Raw genomic sequence first — 23,558 nt, 5'->3', positions numbered from 1 at the left:
TATGCATACTCACTCACAATCACACACACACACACTTAATTTGCGCACACACATTCACACACTCATTTACAATCTTTTGTTTTATTTTTTTTACCTTTATTTAACTAGGCAAGTCAGTTAAGAACAAATTCTTATTTACAATAACATCTTACCTCGGCCAAACCTGGACACCGTCCTAAGGGGACTCCCAAACACAACCAGTTGTGATTCAGCCTGGACTTGAACCAGGTGCAGTGCCTTAGAATGCTGTGCCACTCTGGAGCCTATATACACTGCTGCTACTCTGTTGATCAAATATCCTGATGCCTCATCACCTTATCCCTATTGTGGACCATCTAAACATGAAAGCCTACCACTCCAGTATCCCCCTGCACATTGTAAATATTCTAAACATGGTATTGGTACTGACCCTAAATCTGACCCTGTAAACAGCCTACTTTCTAATGTTCTTCTTATTTCTAAGTTTGTGACCAACTTTTTCTTTTTTTCTCTCCAGGTACAGGTACAAAAACAATCAAATAAATGCAAACAAGGATACCGACGCACCCCCCCTCCCCCAAAGCATACATGCATCCCACCCCTTCCCATCCCTCCCCTTCCCACCATCTCCTCAGTCTCCCCTTAGAAGCCAAGAACAGAGCGCTGTGCCACACAAACATGTTATTTAAGTATTTTTCCTCCCTCTCAGACACCGCTTGTGTGTGTGTGGGCGCAAGCAACTGTGAGCGTGTGTGAGGGAAGGAGTATAAGAAGTGAAAGAAAGAACCTGAGCGAGAAAACTATAACATATAGGCCAAAGACAGAAAGAAAGAGGGATGGAAATGGAAGATATAAAAAGAGAGAGAAAGACATTTGAAGGCCTGGGTGGACTGCAAAAGCCTAACCCTCAACTGTTCACATCAGCTCTGTATAGCTCAGAGCAACTACACAACGTTAGTTTATTTCTTTCACAGGTTGTCCCTTCTGTAACCCACACAGCTCTATAATACAATTTCCTGTCGCTCTACAGATGTCAATGAAATTCTATTTTCCGTGGAACACAAGCACCGCACATACACGGCAGCAGGCACACTCGTCTCTCCGGGTTATAACGTCACGTTTCAGTTTCCTTCCCTGTTGGCGATCGCCAGAAACACCGGCGAGCAAAACGATGCGTCGTGACCCACTACGGCTCAAGAGCTGCCACGCTGTTCTCACTAATATGTCTGCCTGCCGTATGCTGCCACGATGTTCTCACTAATATGTCTGCCTGCCGTATGCTGCCACGGTGTTCTCACTAATATGTCTGCCTGCCGTATGCTGCCACGGTGTTCTCACTAATATGTCTGCCTGCCGTATGCTGCCACGGTGTTCTCACTAATATGTCTGCCTGCCGTATGCTGCCACGGTGTTCTCACTAATATGTCTGCCTGCCGTATGCTGCCACAGTGTTCTCACTAATATGTCTGCCTGTCGTATGCTGCCACGGTGTTCTCACTAATGTCTGCCTGCCGTATGCTGCCACGATGTTCTCACTAATATGTCTGCCTGCCGTATGCTGCCACGATGTTCTCACTAATATGTCTGCATGTCGTATGCTGCCACGGTGTTCTCACTAATATGTCTGCCTGCCGTATGCTGCACATGGTGAATTAAAGTACTGCACTAGACGTGGCTCATTCCTCGCTTGCTTTTGGGGTGTTTTATATAAAAGATGCTTACAAGACATTAGTATACATTTCCAAAACAACAACAAAAAAAAGGTACATTTGGGGTTGAAGTATTTCAACACATGAATAACAGTCCATGCTGCACATGGGCGTAGCCTCTTCAGAATCACAATTCAGGTTACAAGAAACAAAATAAAATGATAAATAAATAAATAGAGAGAGAGAGTCTACCCTCTATGTACTTCTGAATGACTAGCACTGTGCTTCGAGCCCCTCCACCTGAGCCAGCTAGCTGTGTTTGGGGTACAAGCACCGTACAGCCTAGTCACCTGCCCTTTACCCCTCTACTGTGGACCATCTAAACATGAAAGTCCTGCCCCTGCTGTGTTGACAGACCAAATAAGACTGAAAGGGCTTCGGTCTATGGCTCAACGGCAGCATTGGTGAGAATGTTTCCAAAACACTCCAGACGAGAGCTACAGTTAAGCCAAGGCAAAACAGATACTCTGAAAAGGACAGACAGCAAGCAAGTGGATAAAGTAGATGTAGTAAAATCTATTTCAAAAGTGTTTAATGAAACACAATTGTCCGACTCTGCTTTCAAGACTGGTTTGATGCATTTTACCATAACACATGCCCGAGTGAGCACTGACCTTGAAATATGTACTTTTGTTAGATTTTATTCAAAACAACAACCGCCGCAGACGACTGCAACTCTAAACAGCCGCCCACTCAACACACACACAAAAGTCATGATTTGCACCCTTATCTAAATGAGGCTACATCCACAAGCCCGCTGGCATCACCACGCCAGGACGCTGTCATCGCCCTCTCAGATAAAACAATGGATCAACCGGAGGGGAGGAAAGTCTGTTTACCGCAAACCTAAGTACACTGGACCCATTTCCCTGGCATACTTCTAAACACGTAAACAATAAGACAGACCGCTGGCTCCAGTTTAACATCCTGGATGTTTGTACGCTGTTTTAGACTCGCTGTGTAGTGCTGCAGGGTGGGTACACCCACACCCAACCGCAGTTGCTAATAACCTTTCCGCAACTGCCCAACTATGTGATAAAGTGAACATCTGAGGACGGCACCCGAACCTAAATGTACCGTACAGTTCCCCCTTTTTTCCTCTCTTGAACATTTATTGAACAATGACGTTTATCTTCGACATGTATTCATTTAATATTTAGGCCTATTGAACAGTAGCCTAATGTTTTGCTGATACAAAAAAAAAAGATCAAACAGCCTAAATTGACACCGTGCGCAAATTTGTGTGAAAATTAAGTCTAACAAGCGTCTAAATCACATGCTTTTGTGAAAACGCACTGTACAATTAGGCTACTCTGTCCTTGAACATTTGATTTAACAATGACGTTTTTCGTTTAAGCATTCGGGCCTTTTCACTGTCGTTTTGCTGAAACGAAACATGTGGCATAGAAAATGAATATAATATAACAACGTTTAGAAAATCAAAGTACCCACTGTCCAGCTATGAGGCTATGATTGCCTACTTTTGTCTTCCTTTCCTTTGCGTCACAGAGTAGCGTCCACTGTGTCAGGTTTCAGTCAGGCCCTAACGTTTAGGCTTATGCACGAATGGCAGATAAACATAATGAAAGAAAAACCTCAATGTAGCCACAAGAATAAGTCATTTTTGTCATGCATTGTCTTTCTCGTTATTCGCCACCCACCAGCCCTTCACCCACACAATATTTATTTACCTTCAACCCACCCGCCCCACGGATATAACCACGGCCACTTCGGGTTATGAGTCAACTCGCGCATCACTATCGCTGTGGCGTGCGTCAGTGATGCATTACCGCTGGATATAAAATGTTTATTTAGGACAAAAAAAAAACGCACATTTACAGCTTCTTAGATCCAGCACATGCCCAACTTTAGAGCTACTTGGGTTTACAGTGGAGAAGAAAAAAGAAAGTCATTTGAAAACAAAATGGCAACCATACTGAGAAAGGAAGTAAGGAAAAGTTACCACTAACACAGGGCCAGATAGGGGTAAGCTAAAGTGGGTGAGACAGAGGCAGCCAGATGTATAAAGTAGTCTGCACATGAGCCCGCTGCTGATTTTCCATGATGGGGAGCCAATTCAGTGCTTTATGATGTGTCATAAAGCTAAAACAAATAAAGCTTCAAAGGGAGGCTAGCCATGCTGCGCTAGCACAAACAGATAGGCTATATGGGAGTTCTGTTTGATGGCCAGATTTGAAATAAAGCTGCATGACCACTTATGTTTGCCTAATGATTGATGTTAAAGCCTCGAGCATGAAAACAAACGGACAATGGTACTATCTTTTTAAAGGTAGACTCGTGACTTTACCACGAGCAGCACCGCAGATATTGTGACGAGCAAGATGCAAGACTTCGTTCTCACACAGTATCTGCGCACAGAACCAAAACAGCAGAGAAGTTTAGCCTCGCGCTTCAACGCTCTTAGTTGTTGCGGAAATTCACCCACTATGCCGTTTACTTTGCGCACCTACGTCATATCGCTGAACCGTTGATATAGCACTGAATGGTGAACTATGTCATGGACCACAGTATATTCTTACCACTCCCACCATTGTAAGCAACCAACTGGTATCCACAAAACGACAATGTTTTTCTAACTTTCATGGTCTGACGTTCACTCAATAGGAGGTGTGTTAACAATAACATAGCCTGCTATCCGTTTTCAAAGACTTACTAGCAAACCTGTTCATCTTTAAAAACAGGCCAACTGTACCCTTCACTCTAAAATAGAGCCTATAAGCCAAGAGATATAGAGTACGTGGACTTCTGAGGTAGAGGTACGTCTGGCTGTGGTGTTGCTCGCCCGTGTACGTTGTGTCTATGGTGTTTTACATGGCCTTGGTTGTCTAGTCCTGGGTTGTGTTCCAAATGGCACCCTGTTCCTTATTTAAATGCGCTACATTTGACCAGAGCCTTAGTGGGCCCTGGTTCAAAAGTAGCGCACTCTATACGGAACAGGGTGCCATTTGGAATGTAGACCTGGTTCCCTTCCCAGTGGTAAACAAGGTGATATGAGAGGCCGTGTTACAGTTACAGTAGCTGTTGTAGGGCCTTCGGCCAAGAATAATGGAAAGTGGAGTGGAGTGACTGGGCACGCAAACAATCACACGCAGACACACACGCAGGCAGCCACCACCTTCAGTGCACCCTCTCCCATTTGTTCATGATCAGCGAAAGAAACTTCAACAACAAACTCCCTTTGGAACAGCGAAGTCACACAGTAGAGGAGTACAAAAACTAACGTCCTTTAGTAACATAAGGCTCTCCTCACAGCTCCAGTTCCCACTTCCTAAACTGGGGCTTGCGTCATCGATCGCAAACAGAGCCAAATGTGCTTTTCACACATCTTGACCGGGTAAGGGACAGACGCACACACACTAAGTGTGCAGGCATGCACACACACACACACACACACACACACACACGTTTTCTACATTAGGTTAAGTCTACGCAAACAACAGCTGGGCCTTACACAAACCGACCGCGTTGGCATTTAAAAGGCGAGGGATTCACAATTCACTCATTCAGTCACGCCAGTCATATCCTCTGGCCCTCACAAAAATGTCCCTTTAACTCAAACCAGCCAAAAAAACACAGAAACCCTCCAAGTACGCACACACACACACGGCTCAAAAAAGGGCTTTTTGGAGAAAAATAAATAAACATCTTTCAATCCAGTCTCGTTTGTCTCTGACGTCAAAACCCAAACTGAACCACATGAGAGGAACTCCCCACTTAAACATCCTTTGAGGAGGTTGATGCTTGTCCACAATCCCTGTGTGTGTGTGTGTGTGTGTGTGTGTCTGAGAGAGCGTGTGTGTTTCTTGGACGGGCTCAGGAGTGACGGCGTCACGGCGTTCGCAGGGGAAGAGTCTGTTTGGAGAGCAAGCCAGCTCTTATTAATTACCAAGCAAAACATTCCTGGCTTGGAAAGCGGCCAGCAAGAAAAGAACGCGGCAGTTACGAAGTCAACAGTCAAAACCCTGAGCTCTCTCACCCTCTCTCTGAGCTTTCTTTGTCAGTCTCTCCTTCTCTATTTGAGCTGGTCTGGATGCGCTTTGTGGGTTTTTGTAACACTCTTAGAGCTTTTGCGACCTCTCTCTCCCTCAGTCTCTCACACTCAATTTAATACACTTTATTGACATGAAAGGTAAAACCCTCCCTCTCCCACTCGCCTCTCGCTCTCCCCGTCTCTCTCTCTCTCCCCCTCTCTCTCTCTCGTTTCCTCTGACAGCAACAATTTCCAAGAGCAAGACGGGGACAGACAGAACAGAACAGACAGGATGTCAGGACTGATAAATCGGAGACGGGCAAAGTTGAGGAGGAGTTCAAAGGAGCTAGCACAAAACACACACACAGGAACACACACACAAACACACGCCACGACAGAGACAATAGGAGATTGTAGTAAATATTGACAAAGGATGAGATCCTCTACAGCAGGCCATTGATCATAGGGGATGTTTTCCATAGCGCTGACTCGTGAGTTTTATTCGCCAGGTTTAAAGAGACACACATCCCAGACACACAGGCATACTGCAGAACACAGAGACATGGGCATCGATGCCTGGTAGATCAAAATCCATTAAAAAAAGTGCTTACATGTGAACCATAAGGATGTACACAAGGATCAGACCAGGGAAATCGTCAACCTACTCTTCTGCAGAGTGCCCAATGGCTGAGATCCATTGGGGATGTCTATCAGCCACACAAAATGAAGAGGAGTGTGGGTGGGTTAGCTCCTCTGTACATGCCAAATGGGTGTGGGGGTTCAGTTGGGAGGCTGAGGGTGTTGGTGGGCTCCACAGCTGTGTACCCAATGCCACCCTGCAACCCCTATTAAGAGGGAGTGAAGTGGGCAGCGGGAGATGTGTCCCAGCCCCTCCATTGGATCATAATTACAGCGGTGTGTGTGTGTGTGTTCGTGCGTGTGTGTTCGTGCGTGTGTGTGTCTGACAATGGAAGCAGGTGTGTCCGTGCATGTATATGTGCGTGCCTGTGTGTGCACCCACTGCCCACACACACTTGCCACAAAGCAGGTGGGGGGTTGATGATGATGATGGGGTAATGGCAAGACCCAGCTGACATCTGCAGCACGGAGAGAGTCTGGGAGGGAGGTAGTCACGACAACGCTCACACAGTGGAGCGCTGGGCTGTAATCAAGCAGAAGGGGGAGGGGTCAACACCCCCAGAGCATGCTGGGCAGGGAGCCAAGGGCTTTAAATACCAGCATCTCCCAGGAGGGAATAAATTGTCCAAAAACTATACATTTGGGGGTCAGAGAGCACCGGGAAACCGCACCGAATAATCAATGTTTGATGAGTCATCATGTTGTGTCAATACAATGGTATATCAGGACTAGTTTATTAGATCACATTCTGGTGGGGTATCCCACTGAGGAATTAAACCTGCATCCATCAGCCCAGCGCTTGTCACATAACATATATTAGGCTGCATCACATCCGGCTGTGACTGGGAGTCCCATAGTGCGGCGCACAATTGGCGCAGCGTCGTCCGGGTAGGGTCTGGCCGGGGTTAGGCCGTCATCGTAAATAAGAATCTTTCCTAAAACTGACGTGCCTAGTTAAGTAAAACAATTAAAAATTAAAAAGCTGAGCCGCGGGACTAAATGAAATATGACCACTACGTTTTTAAAATGTCTATCTTTATTTCCCAAACACAACTCAACACAATCCCAATCACTTTGTCGTTTAATAAATGTAAACATCTTTTAACATAGGTATTAATACCTAACAAACACATTGTACTTAAAAGAAAACACATTTAACATGTTAAGTGTTTTTTTTTTAAAAGTACTAAGTGTGTTAGGTATTAATACCAATGTTAAAAGATGTTTACATTTATTAAAAAGACAAAAAAAGTAATTGTGTTGAATTGTTAAAAGTGGCCCTGTTGTTCCCAGAGATAATGCCTTGATTTACACCTGGGAAGAAGACAATTCAATTTTCTCAACTTGACATTGGCTCAACCAACCCCAAGGCAAACATTCTGACTATATTAGCACACACAGCTACAAGGATGCATTTTCATGCTAGGTTTAAGACCTCATATGTAAGCTTATAGACACCCTAAATGATTTAGAGAACAATCTTAAAACTTTTTTGAGACTTAACTTGCTTACCACTTTTTCCATGTGGTTTGATCCTTCACTGACCTCAAATTATACACAAAATGTATGTATTCCTAGAAACAAGAGAGGCTCAACATACCCCACTCTCCCCTACGTGTGTTAGTTCCTGCCTATGCTTCCTTCCTCTATGAACCAACAAGGATCCACCAAACAAACGTGACCACATAAGACAAAGTCAGCCCTCTTCTTCTTCGTTAGAACACGCGCACACACACACGCAAAGTTATTAAATGTCTCTGAAATGCCCGCTGAAACATTCACCCAAGGCCACTTTTTTTGGGCTTCATTACCATGGGAACTTGATTACCAAGCCTTTCAAGGGAATGACATCGTTCCGTTCCATTTCAAAGCTAAGCCACCAGAGAGTAAATGCCTCAGTCAATACTTGAGACAATTAGGTCCCACTTTATATAAAAAGGCAGCCTTTATTAAGGTTTTGTAAAGACTTTGACATGGCACGAACATACCTCATTGAACCAATCAAGGTCTTGATATATTAAAATCACACAACCACTCTCCATTGAAGAATGGATCTCCTCTCCAGGGCGTGTACTTGTACATCAAGCTGCCTCGCGCTACAGAAACAGGAGATATGCTCCGGTCCTATGGGCCGTTCTGGCTCGGACAAGTCTCCCTTTCATCTCATTTTGCTCAAATGAACAGCAAACCTGGTTTTAAACGAACAGCTAAAGCAACACCTCCACGGCGCAACGCCTCTCCCCTATTTGACCTTGATAGCTCGTGTGCATGTATTGGCATGTAGGCTACGCGTGCCGTTTTGAGATGTGTGTAGTACTGTCCTTGTCTATTGATGTTCTGTATTATGTCATGCTTCCTGGTTTGTGTGGAACCCCAGGAAGAGCAGCTGCTGCTTTCGCAACCGCTAACGGGGATCCTAATAAAAAGGGGAGGATCACGGCAGAGTTCAAAGTTAACCTTCCTTAGCGATACCTCTATCCCGCTCTTCTGAAGAAATAAAACAGGCCCTGCTCCCCCTCTCCCTGCACCCCCTCTCCCTGCACCCCCCCCCCTCCGTCAATAAATCTTAGCAGGCGTTTTCACTCCCTAATCCTCTAAATCACACTCCCAATCAGACCAGGATTCAACAGTCTGCTAGAGAGGACATGGACTGACAAGCATGAAAACACACACACACACACACACAGGCTATGCAGTGACCCTGGCTATGGAGTAATTAAGATAAGACTAACAGTCTATTAAGCTCCATTTGATTAGGCTGACAGGACGGATGGAGGAAAGATGATGATGTTAACGTTCCTAAGTTACAATCCATTTGTTTTCCTAAAGCTAACAGAATGAACCACAGCTAAGTTAAAAATGGGATAGTCCACTCCAAAATCAAACGTTTGACAAACGTGTCCAGACCTTAAAAAAGGTGGGTATTTAGTCCACGTCCCAGCTATATGTATATCCAGCTATACATGTCTCAATCGCAAACGAATGGGAAAGCTATGGACTGTCTAATGTAAATCATTTTAGCCAGTGCCATTCATTTCCAAATTCTCCTTCCGGTCTGTAATCAAAATGTCCTTCCAAGCGTCTATCACAGCTACCGAGATCCCAATCAGTGCTTTACCCCGTGACCTTGGGAGTGAATCTCAGCCAGAACACTTGGCAGTGTAGCGAAATTACAGCCATCTTTACGTCGAACAAATCAGGACATTCGTAAGCTGGCCAGTGGAAATATTTACACTGACAAAACTACCCCCAGAGCCAACAAACATCCAAGCACATCAAATGCGAACGTCCTCAAAAGTTGTTAAACAATTGAGCGTCGGGGCGGGTTTGTCGGGGCGCGCTAAATATATGTACCACTGCTGTGACGCTAATTGCTCCCCGGTAGGTGGGCAAGAGCGAGAGTCAAAAGGCAGAACTTTTTGCCTTTTGATGTTATTGTAAGACTCAATTTGGCTTGATTTCTCTGTCGGAAGCCCGACTGAAAAAGCATAAGTGGGAGTGGTCCCCTGTAGCTCCCATCTGTTCAGAAAGCTAGAGTGGATTCTTGTATTGTTATTTTAGGAGATGAGGGGTTTGAAGATATACATAGTCCCAATTCATAGTCTTTTTAGCTATTGGAGGTAACGATTTGTAGTCCTAACCAATCTCAGGCATTTTTTTGTGACAAGTACCCTACATTTGGGACTGGGAGCATTTTTTTTTACTAAACATACCATGTTAAAAATGTTATAAGATTGATTTTTTTTTTAAATTACAAAAGGATTAGATGTGGCATGGAAGCATTTCATTCAAGACTTCCATCATGGACTACTTGCTGTAGAAGTTGAGGGTGGAGTAAGACATGAAGACACCAGCTAATATCTACTATGCTGTCACAGACATTGGGGACTGGGTGAAGATGCGGTGCACACACACATACAGACAATGCTATGGTTCGCTGGCCCCTGCTGGGAAGGGAGGCAGTGGCACTAACAAGCTCCTCCTATACATGCCCTCCTATCAGGAGAGGGGTCCAGGACATGGCAACAACACAGCAACGACACCAGACAACCAGGGACTTGGGATTGCAGCGGCAATGTCCATTTTATCCATCAGCCTCAGGGGTAGTGTGGGATTACAGTCACTTGAAAGGAATGGAACTTTAACTGGAAATGCAAGGACTTTTCTAGGAAGGATAGGATATCATAGAGCTAGGAGTATGATTTTATCGCTAACATCCCATAGAGCAAACACAAACTGATGAAGTGAATTAAATACTTGAACACTTTAATTAAATCGTACTGTTTCATTAAAAAAGCACACATTCACATTGGGCAATCATGAAACTGGATAGCATATGGGGTATTTGGGGATACTGACAAATACATCTTTTTATTTTTTACAAATGTATATTTTGTACAACGCGATTCGAAAGGAGCCAAAAACTCTTTGTGAACAATAATTGACCGATAAGTAACATTCTTCTCGTCCATGATCCCACCTGGTACAGTGTTGGTACGGATATCACTAGTTAGTCAAACTGTACCCAAGTCTCCACACTGGAGAGTAGAACTCCCTACTAAATCCTGGCCTTTAGGGAACGCAAGACTATTAAATATCTCATTTGACAGTTAGCCCTGAAATGGTCTTAAATGATAAACTGTGTAATCCTACTTCTATTCAGGGAATGGTAAACGGCCGATGGTTGCCATAGAGACGGCGATGATGGTAACAGATACAGGCAACATAGACAGTAGCTATCTATAGCCCGTCTGTCTGTGGTGTGGGTTGAGCTACTGTTGCTGTCCAAATGCATATCACCTACATATTGGTTTGAAGCAGATCAGAGTAGCAAGATGTGTGCGTCTCTCTGACAAGCGGCCCAAATCGCACCCTTTTCCATATATAGTGCACTACTTTTGACCAGGGCCCAGACCTGAACAGGCACGCGCGCACGCACACACACACACACACACAAACACACGCATGTGAACACACACAAGTAAACACATACCAACGGCACATGCGCACACACACACTGTCTCAGGGTCCATTAGAGCTGTTAACGTCACACTAACAGAGTGCAGAGAAACATTCTCACAATTATGCTTCAATGGCCACTCTGCCAGACCCATCTGCTGCTAGAGAGGCCAGACGATGTTCTTTACAGCCGATCTGGGGCCTGTGGGTACGCGACTGCGTCAAATATCTCCCACCCTCCAGACTTTTCTCTCACAAGTGTAGCATAGGTTGTGCGCTCCGCAAACAACGTGTCCACTCCGACAATGACAACGGTAAAAGACTGGAATAAATACATATTGACTCTATTAACAGAAATTACCGTAACCAAACAAACGTTGTAGATTAGAAATTAAAATGTACTACTGGTGATATGTAATAGGGAATTGATAGACACTAACAATCAAACAATTCACACAATGGAGAGAGAGATGCATTGTGCCTAACAGCCACACTCCCCTTCTTCTTGGACTGTGCGATCCGCGCGGATGAGTCTCGGCCTCCTCAATGGATTGGTTCACTGAGAAGGGCGCGAATCAGACAGGTGTGCCAATTCTTTAAAAAAAATAATAATAATTTTTACATCTTGGTCGACCAACAGACTATTGACCAAACAATCGACTAAATGGGGTCAGCCCTAAAAGAAAAGCAGAGAAAGACCGGGAGAAAAAGGAGAAATGAGCGAGAAGAGAGAGAGAGATCGAGAACAAGAACGAAAACGAGAGAACAGAGAGGCAAAACGGAAGCTCCAAATGAACTCATCAAGCCAAAGGGCCCATCCCTCCTGTCCAAAATACTCGTTAAAAATGTGGCTTAGCCCGACTGTAATTACACTGCCAATGGCTACCGGTTGGGGACAACATTTCTCAGAATGAGGACATGTTTATACATGTATTGTCGTCTCATATTCTATTCATTTCAATCCCAAAGCAACAGATTCAGCCTGTGTGTGTGTGTGTGTGTGCCTGTGTGGGGTGTGTGTGTCTGTGTTTACTTGTTCAGTTCCCAGCTCCCCTATAAACTCTTCTCAATAATTCATAATGGAAAGTTGGTAGTTAAAATTCAGCATGGTGCACACATAATAAAATTGGGCATGGTATGACCAATTTAAAATGACAAGAGAATCAGGCGGCTAGTCAAAGTGGACTGTGATTTAAGGTCAAGTCAAATATCCACTTGGTTGACTGCCTGATTGTCTTCAGTCAATACAAGAGTGCTGAATTATGAATGATGTGATGTTTGCATTGGGGTTGATACTAAAAATCATTTTTAAATGAAAGTCTGAAAACGGAAGGCTGCTGGAGTGAAAGGGAGACCTGTAGCGGAAACGCTAAAGACAGACCACAGCTACAACAGGATGAATGGGCCGAGTAGGGAAACCACAAGTATGTGCATCTGTGAGAATCACATCTAATTTTATTTGTCACATGCGCAGAATACAACAGGTTTTCATTACAGTGAAACGTTTACTTACAAGCCCTTAACCAACAATGCAGTTAAGAAAAAGCGTCATGAAAGTATTTACTAAATAAACTGAAGTACATACATACGTGATAGTGTGTGTGTGTGTGTGTGTGTGTGTGTGATCTCTCTCCAGTTAATTGAAATGGCTTCTGTCCAAGGAAGAGAGAGTGACTGTCAGCAACGTGTGACGATCACCCTGGAATGGCCTGACGAAAAAGCCTTCCGCAGCCTACGCACACCACACACCACACACACACACACCATCAAGGAAATGGCCTCATCCGTGGATAACTGTCTATCAAAAGCCATGATGGTACTTCTGCTGGAGGAGCAAATATCATCTTATCAAATCACAACACTGTCATGAACACCAGATGACAACTGTGTCTTGCACCGATCCACCCATGGAAAATGTTAGGTCCATTTCCTCATCAACACAATATTGAATATCCACAACTAACTATTAAAATGGACAATTTCAAACCAGGCGCTGTATGTGTCAAGCGTCTCAGAATAGGAGTGCTGATCTAGGATCAAGTCCCCCCCGTCCAAGTAATCTTATTCATTGTGATCTAGAAAGGCCAAACTGATCTTAAAATCCAGGCAATTCCATGGTAAGAGTGACGCTGAATTTCACTTTTTCACATTAAAAATGTATGCCAAGGAAAATACACTTATTAAAGTTGAACAAACTACACACAGTGTGGCAAAAAAAGTATTTAGTCAGCCACCAATTGTGCAAGTTCTCCCACTTAAAAAGATGAGAGGCCTGTAATTTTCATCATAGATACACTTCAACTATGACAGACAAAATGAGGGAAGAAAATCCAGAAAATCACATTGTAAATCAAATTTATTTGCAAATTATGGTGGAAAATAAGTATTTGGTCACCTACAAACAAGCAAGATTTCTGGCTCTCACAGACCTGTAACTTCTTCTTTAAGAGGCTCCTCTGTCCTCCACTCGTTACCTGTATTAATGGCACCTGTTTGAACTTGTTATCAGTATAAAAGACACCTGTCCACAACCTCAAACAGTCACACTCCAAACTCCACTATGGCCAAGACCAAAGAGCTGTCCAAGGACACCAGAAACAAAATTGTAGACCTGCACCAGGCTGGGAAGACTGAATCTGCAATAGGTAAGCAGCTTGGTTTGAAGAAATCAACTGTGGGAGCAATTATTAGGAAATGGAAGACATACAAGACCACTGATAATCTCCCTCGATCTGGGGCTCCACGCAAGATCTCACCCCGTGGGGTCAAAATGATCACAAGAACGGTGAGCAAAAATCCCAGAACCACACGGGGGTTCCTAGTGAATGACCTGCAGAGAGCTGGGACCAAAGTAACAAAGCCTACCATCAGTAACACACTACGCCGCCAGGGACTCAAATCCTGCAGTGCCAGACGTGTCCCCCTGCTTAAGCTAGTACATGTCCAAGCCCATCTGAAGTTTGCTAGAGAGCATTTGGATGATCCAGAAGAAGATTGGGAGAATGTAATATGGTCAGATGAAACCAAAATAGAACTTTTTGGTAAAAACTCAACTCGTCGTGTTTGGAGGACAAAGAATGCTGAGTTGCATCCAAAGAACACCATACCTACTGTGAAGCATGGGGGTGGAAACATCATGCTTTGGGGCTGTTTTTCTGCAAAGGGACCAGGACGACTGATCCGTGTAAAGGAAAGAATTGGGCCATGTATAGTGAGATTTTGAGTGAAAACCTCCTTCCATCAGCAAGGGCATTGAAGATGAAACGTGGCTGGGTCTTTCAGCATGACAATGATCCCAAACACACCGCCCGGGCAACGAAGGAGTGGCTTCGTAAGAAGCATTTCAAGGTCCTGGAGTGGCCTAGCCAGTCTCCAGATCTCAACCCCATAGAAAATCTTTGGAGGGAGTTAGTTGAAAGTCCGTGTTGCCCAGCGACAGCCCCAAAACATCATGGGCCAAAATACCAGCAACAGTGTGTGAAAACCTTGTGAAGACTTACAGAAAACATTTGACCTCTGTCATTGCCAACAAAGGGTATATAACAAAGTATTGAGATAAACTTTTGTTATTGACCAAATACTTATTTTCCACCATAATTTGCAAATAAATTCATTAAAAATCCTACAATGTGATTTTCTGGATTTTATTTCTCATTTTGTCTGTCATAGTTGAAGTGTACCTATGATGTAAATTACAGGCCTCTCATATTTTTAAGTGGGAGAACTTGCACAATTGGTGGCTGACTAAATACTTTTTTGCCCCACTGTATATGCAGAAGTCTGCTTTTAACAATTGCCACTGAAAATGTCACTAAAACACAAAAAAACTGAGGGAGATTTTATGTGTCCACGTTTTCCCAAAACTCTGTTAAATATGTAATTTGAATTAAGATTCAAAGATGTCTGCAGAAAGAATTGGGTGTCCGCTAAGATATGACAACTTGAGTTTGAAAAAATAAAATCTCTTCTGGCTATTGAACTACAGTAAGTGAAGTGGATCAACACCCGGTAACAGAATGACATCATGGGTCCTTGATTTGTATTCAACAGAAATCCATAATTTTGAATGTCATTCTCTTCATGGTGATGTATCCTAATTATGTACACAAAAAAGGTAGAAAAATGCAATATCTTCCTTATTCTAATGAGCTCTGACTCAAACAAGACCAAATGTGGTTGTTCCAGACTGGACCAAATCTGTACCAATCATAGACATCCATGTTTCATAAGTTTAGACTTCACAGAAGAGCACAGTGGAGTACAGGACTGCACAACCCAGTACAGGGGGAGGCAGGTAGCCAAGTGATTAGAGAGCAGAGCCAGCAACCAGAGGGTGTCCAGTTCAAATCCTAGATGCCATTGCCTGCCATTGTGACCTTGAGCAAGGCAATTATCCCCCCACAACAACATCTCTCCAGGCACCCAGTGAGGAAGCCTCTCCACACCTCTACAAAACTACTCTACTGCAACCATGGTTTGTGACTACTATGGTTTCTCCATTGTGGCTAATTCAATTGCAGTCATCCTGTTACACATTTTTCAGTCACTATTACCAATTTGGAGTGATGCGTTTTAAAACACTTAATAATTCATAAACAGGGGACTCCCAGGTGGCGCAGTGGTCTAGGGCACTGCATCACAGCGCTAGCTGTGCCACCAAAGAACCTAGGTTTGCGCCCAGGCTCTGTCGCAGCCGGGTGCGACCGGGAGGTCTGTGGGGCGACGCACAATTGGCCCAGCGTCATCCGGGTTAGAGAGGGTAGGGATATCCTTGTCTCATCGCGCACCAGTGACTCCTGTGGCGGGCCGGGTGCAGTGCGCGCTAACCAAGGTAGCCAGGAGGCCCCTGTGCACGGTGTTTCCTCCGACACATTGGTGCGGCTGGCTTCTGGGTTGGAAGTGTGCTGTGTTAAGAAGCAGTGCGGCTTGGTTGGGTTGTGTTTCGGGGGCGCATGGCTCTCGACTTCGTCTCTCCCGAGCCCGTACGGGAGTTGTAGCGATGAGACATGATAGTAATTACTAACAATTGGATACCACGAAATTGGGGAGAAAAGGGGGTAAAATGTATTTAACAAAAATAAATAATAAATTAATAAACAACATTTTTATCAGTACAAACACTATAATTAATGGGTACTTCTGTTACGTATGTGAACTTTCCTCATCCTCCCTCCTCATGAGGGAGGGATTAGAAAATATCTTAAAGATATGTGGGTTTTTGGTAACAGAATGACAAGACACTAGGCAATATTTCTTAAACTTACAGAAAGCAAACCATTTCTGCAAAATGAAATATAAAATGTTATTAATCAGCCTTCAACATTGAATTTTGATGAATTTCTAGACGGAACAAAAATACATACACAACATGAGCTGAAATTTTTTTTAAATCCCAGAAATGTTCCGTATGCACAAATAGCTCAGATTTTGTCCACAAATTTGTTCACAAATCCCTGTTAGTGAGCATTTCTCCTTTGCCAAGATAATTCATCCACCTTACAGGTCTGGCATATCAAGAAGCTGATTAAACAGCATGGTCATTACACCGGTGCACCTTGTGCTGGGGACAATAAAAACCTACTCTAAAATCTTCAGTTTTGTCACAACACCTTTGCAACAATTGTCTCAAGTTATTGGGGAGCATGCAATTGGCATGCTGACTGCAGTAACATCCAACAGAGAATTTAATGTTAATTTCTCTACCATAAGCTGCCTCCAGCGTCATTTTAGAGAATTTGGCAGTACATCTAACCCGCCTCACAACCACAGACCAATCAGAATCACCGATTGTCTGGGCCTGGTTCCCCTGTGGGTGGACCTATGCCCTCCAAGGCCCACCCATGGCTGCACACCTGCCCAGTCATGTGTAATCCATAGATTAAGGCCTAATGTATGCATTTCAATTGACTGATTTCCTTCTATGAACTGCAACTCAGTAAAATCTTTTAAATGGTTGCTTTCATATTTTTTGTTCAGTAAAATACCTTAAAAACCATATACTAGAATAAGTCTTACGAGCCCTTTTCCACCTGTGTGAGCAGAAATCAAAGCCTTTGCTTATTCCAAATTTTCAGGAACGAAAATGGTTGAAAAATGTAGACTTCTAGCTTTCATTTGACACCAAATTTGATATGCTCCTATGAACGTGTTAGTGCTCATGGATCCTTTTACATGGAAATGACCATCAGTTTTCCTCCTCTGAGACGCTTGATACACACCCCCAAAAAGCAGCGAGAAAGACAGACAACCCATTTTGAGGAGTGAGGTAATTTGGTTCTTACACTTCTGAACACGCTTGACAACACCTTGTGATGCTCGCAATATCGCTATTCTCATCTCACCCGGCCAGTGAACACCCACGGGATTAGTATTTTTCTAGTTTGTCCGTAAACCGACAACAGCCACTAAAGAGACCGACTTCCATTTCAGCACCTCTCTATCTCTCTCTGCCTCTGGAGCTGCAACATCGCAGCAAGATGTGAGATTAACTCCAGGCGTTATGGAAACAGGGTTGGGGGATCTAACAACTGCAAGCCATCGAGTTAAAGAGCCTTTAAAGGAAGTTTTACAGTCTTTACAGAAATTTGATGTGGAGGGAGACTCATCATGATGAGGCCACGTAACTACTTTCCTGACATTAAACCCCCCCACGGGCCTCATTGGACAAAGTAGTCCCTTGAGGTAACTGTGTAAAAATACTGTATGCCTACAATACACCCCTTTTTAATTTGTAATGTTCAGTAACATTGCACCAATGGAACACATTACACCTGTTTCACATTACCGCAACTGTTGGTGGCTAGTTACCAGCACAGGGCTGATTGGCAATGCCCAGGGGACTAGTATTCTACGCCAGGCTGGAACAAGACAGCAATCAGGCAAAAGCAGCAGCTTGCCGAGAGGGAGGCTAAATCCCAATTCAGACGGCAGATAAAGGAGTGGCTGATTAAATCAACGTATACGGCAGATGGGGCACGGTGAGCAGCGTTTGACACACCGTATGGGAGCTAGCTGAAATCCCCCTGCTAATTTCAGGGGACGTTAGTTCAAATTAAACCAGGGTCAATGGTCATTAGGGAATAACGTAGCGGGAATGTATTGGCTCCGTTGGCTCTGAAGGTTGGACCATAGTGCTAGCAACCGAAGTTTAGGTTTGATTCCCACATAGGCCACATACTTACTGAATGTGTGAACTGTAAATCCCGTTCATAAATTACTGTGAATGATGATTCATCAGAAGACAAGCTAACAGACGTGGAGGATGTTTGATCACACAGCCCTACCCACAACAGACGGAGTGAGTGATTGTGTGTGCGAGCGCGTGTGTGCCACTAAAGCGGAAAGGTAGATGACATCTCCAAAGGGACACTCGAGCATTTCATCAACGTTACCATGAACTTCGCTAATTGACTTTTTGATAGGCACAGATGCTTTCTCCGCCACTGTTCTGGGAACATCACCGTTCATCAACTAACTTAACATACACGAAAACACACGAGCTTCTATCATCCACTTCTATAGAGTACATTCCCTGTGATGGCTAGCAGCCATCCATATTCAAATTCAACACATATACTCCACTACCTGAAATAACCTTCTCTGCCAGAGAGTGAGATGGCTCAGTGATTAAGGGGGTAGAAATAGACAGTTGTTACACATTTGGGCTTTACCCACTTCAACTCACACAGAAAACTAGAGCTTATGTCCCAAAACCAGAAAAGGGAATTGGATTCCATTTTTCTTTGCAATGAACACCATCCACAACCGTAGGGACTATCAGCTTTTACGTCAGACCAGCGTTATAATCCCTCCAGTTATAGCCGAAGCTGGAAAGCGGAGACATTTCTAGCACGGCAAAACGCATTTCATTTGGATTTTGTTTCTCCAAAAGGGATAGAGAAAACCCGCATCGCAGTTATTTTAAAACCTTCACAAAGGGAAAGTGAACAGGCTGCTATGAGGTCGCATGGTGTGTTCGAACGGTTCACTGTGGATGAGTCGCAAATTACATCCTATTCCCAATACCATTTGGGATGCATAGAAAACACGTTTCTGGTGTAGGCGGTAGTTGGCCCTAGACACTGCTCTGGGGTCAGTTCTTATTTCCTGATGATTCAAGTTACCATTACTGGGTTGGAGAAACCTTGGCGACACCTTATTGTGAATTTTCCATAATGCCTAAGGTCACACACGCATTAGTATCACATATCTGCAACATTAGTAAGTATTGAGTAATGGTGGGAAATGAGGCATGTTGCCCTAGGTAAGAATGATGAATCATCACCCTTTTAAATCTGTAGGACCTAGATGGGAGGAGTGATATCTTGAGAGAGAGTTCATTAGTCTGTCTGTGTCCTCTGAAATGAATCACTGTTCCATCCTCTGACTGAAATATACAGGCGTGGTGGCTGATAAATTACTATGGGAAATGGCAAAGCATGACGTTAACAGCCTAGAATATGAGCCAATGTCAATTTAGCATTTCCTCCCTAATGGTTAAGATTAGGATTTGGGGTGGGGTAAGCTGATCCAAGATCTGTGCCTAAGGATGACAAGGTCTGATTGGTGTGGGTTGAACAAGGTGACTTCATCAAGTGAAGATGTACAGTGGGGGATAAGATAGGAGTTGGGGTTCACAGAACTTTTCTTATACGTTATCCAACCTGCAGTAGTAACACATGAACGTACATGCTTTCGTGAATAGAAACATGCTGTAAAAACAAGTTTGTAAAATTCCACAGTAATAATTTGCCACATTTCCAGAGTTACCATCTGCACTACGCTGAGGCCAGAGCCAGGCCAATCACTTCCCAGAAAGAGACAATGCAAAGAGAGGGGTGACCTCGCATGTCCCCATTACCACACACACTTCATTAAGCCAGTGGCCCTGGGGTTTTCAGACAAAACAGACTTGGCCAGAGAAGATATCTGGCCTGAGGACACTTCCTCCCCCGGTCAGGAAGCAGCCATTCATGTTATCAGAGAGATGGACTCCCAACTCAATGCGTAGTCATGATAAGCGCAATTTGTTTGAATGAGAGAAGGAAAGAAAGCAATCTTCCCGACGACAAGTCAATGTGAGAACTGAATGCTAGTGACAATGGGTGTCAACACGCGTTGTTGACAACGTTATGTGCCCTTCCAATGACTCCTTCACATGTGTTGACTCTGTGATAAGAAACCTTAAAGAGACAAAGATAGCTCTTTATATTGTCTCTGCCCTTACATACCATAGTTCACCAGAGGCTCAACGTTTAATTGAGCCACACACAAAGTTCAGAAGCAATTGTAAAAAAAACGTGTGACTTCCTTACAACTTACAGTTGTGCTGCTCCGTGTCCTAGCGGCCTATTAGGAATAGGTACTCCTTCATACCTTGAGTGCCTTCAGTGACGCTATTTTGCATGTTAGTCAGTAAGCTATTAGTGTCTGATGTGAGAAATAGATCATTTGAAGAGACAACACACAAAGGCATCTTTTTAATCACTTCGAAGACTCACAATGAAAAAAAACGATTCTGTCACTTGTCTTCACTTTGACCATACTCTCGGTCAAAATGACTGACTGGGTGCGGAGTTGAACCCACGCTGGAAGACAAAAAGTGTTGCTTCATGCCAAACAGAGAAACTGAGCCCTCAGTCAATGAACCGGTGCCTCTGTTACGAAACTGCTGATACCAAATAAAGCGTTTTGGCTGACACTCGTTATTAAATGTTGAGGGAGGTTATGGAAAGTACATGTTTTTATGTCCCGTGTTCCATTAGGTTGAAATTCTGAGAAGACCAGAGCAGTGTTCTAAGAAAACCGAGCAACACTCATGCATTTCTAATGGACAATGTCGCAAGGGCGAAGGCAGGAGGAATGCAGTAATGCAATCAACATGAGTGACAACACCATAAGGTGTTATTACCATCATTTACATTGAAGACGTCACGGGCATGACGGCTATGCAGGACTAGAACTATATTATCTAGGCAACAGTGTGAGATGGAGGACAAACTGACACATTGACTGATCAGAGAAGAACGAATCCCCCTTTTCACAGAGAACTACAAGCATGCACAGATGACTGGCTGAGAATTAAGTGTAACTAAGCAGATTCTTAGGGGAGGTGCTGCTCATTCCTATGAATAAAGATGAGTGTTGTGGACCCAACTGTGCTCAAGCAGGAGCAGAATTATGCTAGAGCAACCTAAAACAGCATTAGGCCTACTAAATAGACCACATATTATTAAGAATGTTCATAACAGTGGCCTATACGATTATGGTTATGGTGCAATATTACTGTGTCATCATTATTGATGAATTGATTTGAATTCACCATACACTAATAGGCTATACACTAAACGGTAGTTACAACAGCCCCATCCTGTGGTATAGTCTCAAAGCCATTGATAAGTAACAGTAGCCCAGTGACCTCTAGACTCAAATACTATTTAATATAAAGTTCGAGTAAATTGCCTCTAGCATGCTGAAAACACAAGTGGGTGTTTATATGTTCATCGCAGATTATAAGTGTTGAATTTACTTCCGGTCTATCGTTTTTCTTACATTTAGTCTAATAAGCAGATCTGGTGTGTGTGTGTTCATCCCACACGGCAGCTATGACACATGAACATGGCATTTACTTTCAAATAGACTGACAATTGAGGCTATGGGTGGGATAGGTTAGGCTGGCTTACTGCAAGACAAAACATATATCATCTAAAATGTTACTTCCACCCCGCCCTTCCTATCCGTTCCTCTTCTCGCACGAGAAAGTTAGCTGAAAGTCAACTTGAATATTGTTTGACAAATTTAAACAATCAAACAATGGAAATGCTACAATTTTACAACAAAAAAATGTATACACTTACCTCCTCGACAGTCAGCGGCATGCATATCCTGTACTCCTTGAGCAACATCTTATTTGATATAGCTCTTCTTGTTCTACAATGTAGCCCGTCTAACAAGTTATGACCGCCAAAGCTTTAGCTAATAAAAACGCAGAGTTTGGCAATGCATGTGGATCGCCTTGAAAACAGATGACCACTGTGAGTTGTCTTGTCTCATCGGAACGAATGGAATTTTCGCTGGGGAATTTCTCACAAGCAGCGTTCAAAAACGAGCCTTTTTTTAATATTCCGGACAGGACGTGGGTAAAGAAAAGCAGTTAAAAAACGTACCTAACTGCCCTCTGCGAAATACATGAGAATCGATTGAAAATCGGCCAAACAGATGTTGCTTTCAAAACGTGTGCGGTAACAAAACGGCCAAGTTGCTTTAACTGCAGTTTTCTCAAACCAAAAAGAAATAGATACAAGGTTTATCTAAAAAAAAAAAAGCGAGGGTCAGGTCCGTCCTTGCAGAGGCTAATTCGCTAAAATGTGCTGTTCCTCACGCTTCTGAGTTCCTGCACATACGAGTCTTCTTTACAAAGGCTTGGCTTTATGTTGCGGTGTCCTCTCTTTGGATGTGAAAAAAATGGGACGAGCTCTTCCTTTGGCTGTCCTTTCTCACTCGGTGCGACGACGAGCTATTTTGCCGCTGCCACGGAAACATGCGGGCAGGAAACAAGATGCGTGAAAGTAAGCGCATCAGAGTTCATGCTCCCTTTCATTGTCACTGGTTCTATTCAAATGTGAACAATCCTCTCCCCTAGAAAGTGTTTGGAACCACGGTAAAAGATTGGGCTACACGAGTCGACTATGCAGCCTGCTGAGTAGCCTGTGTTATTTGACCTTGGCCTAAATAACGGTTTTTAATGACTGTGTCCATCATCCATCCAATCAAATGTTATTTGTCAGATACACACGGTTAGCAGATGTTAATGCGAGTGTAGCGAAATGCTTGTGCTTCTGGTTCCCGACAGTGCAGTAATATCTAACAAGTAATCTAACAGTAACCCAACAACTACCTAATACGCACAAATCTAAAAGGGGTGAATGAGAATATGTACATGTAAAAAAAAAAATAATGGCGGCATAGGCAAGGCGCAATAGATGGTATAAAATACAGTATATTATATGAGAAATGTAAGATATGTAAACATGATCAAAGTGGCATTATTTAAATTGACATTGTTTAAAGTGACTAGTGACTGCTTGTTCATAGGTCTTTGCCCCGACTTGGCCATAACAGGCCTGGTGATAGAGATTGTAGGATTACAACAACATACAGATCTAATGCATTTCTTAAAAACCAAGGTCTAATTGGAATTAAATAAATAACAATAACCGACACAAATCGTTTACTTAGCCTACAGGCTATTCTCTTTTTTGTCTATAATGTTCTCTCTGGTG

General features: G+C 43.5%; 1 protein-coding gene across 1 annotated transcript in view; it reads right to left on the bottom strand.

The window, feature by feature from the left end:
• Positions 1–23,113, bottom strand: part of pitpnc1a (phosphatidylinositol transfer protein cytoplasmic 1a) — a 79,941-nt gene extending 56,828 nt beyond the window's left edge. The window contains exon 1 of the mRNA XM_036940646.2: positions 22,134–23,113. Within this exon, the coding sequence (XP_036796541.1) occupies positions 22,134–22,181 (48 nt within the window). The 5' untranslated portion in view covers positions 22,182–23,113. The remainder of the gene's footprint in view (positions 1–22,133) is intronic.
• Between the last annotated feature and the right edge of the window lie 445 nt (positions 23,114–23,558).

This window comes from Oncorhynchus mykiss, chromosome 13 (genome assembly GCF_057628025.1).
Source record: "Oncorhynchus mykiss isolate SJ-2025 chromosome 13, ASM5762802v1, whole genome shotgun sequence".
NCBI lineage: Eukaryota > Metazoa > Chordata > Actinopteri > Salmoniformes > Salmonidae > Oncorhynchus > Oncorhynchus mykiss.
Note: the sequence above shows the minus strand (reverse complement) of the source record. Positions and strands in the feature narration are given on the sequence as shown.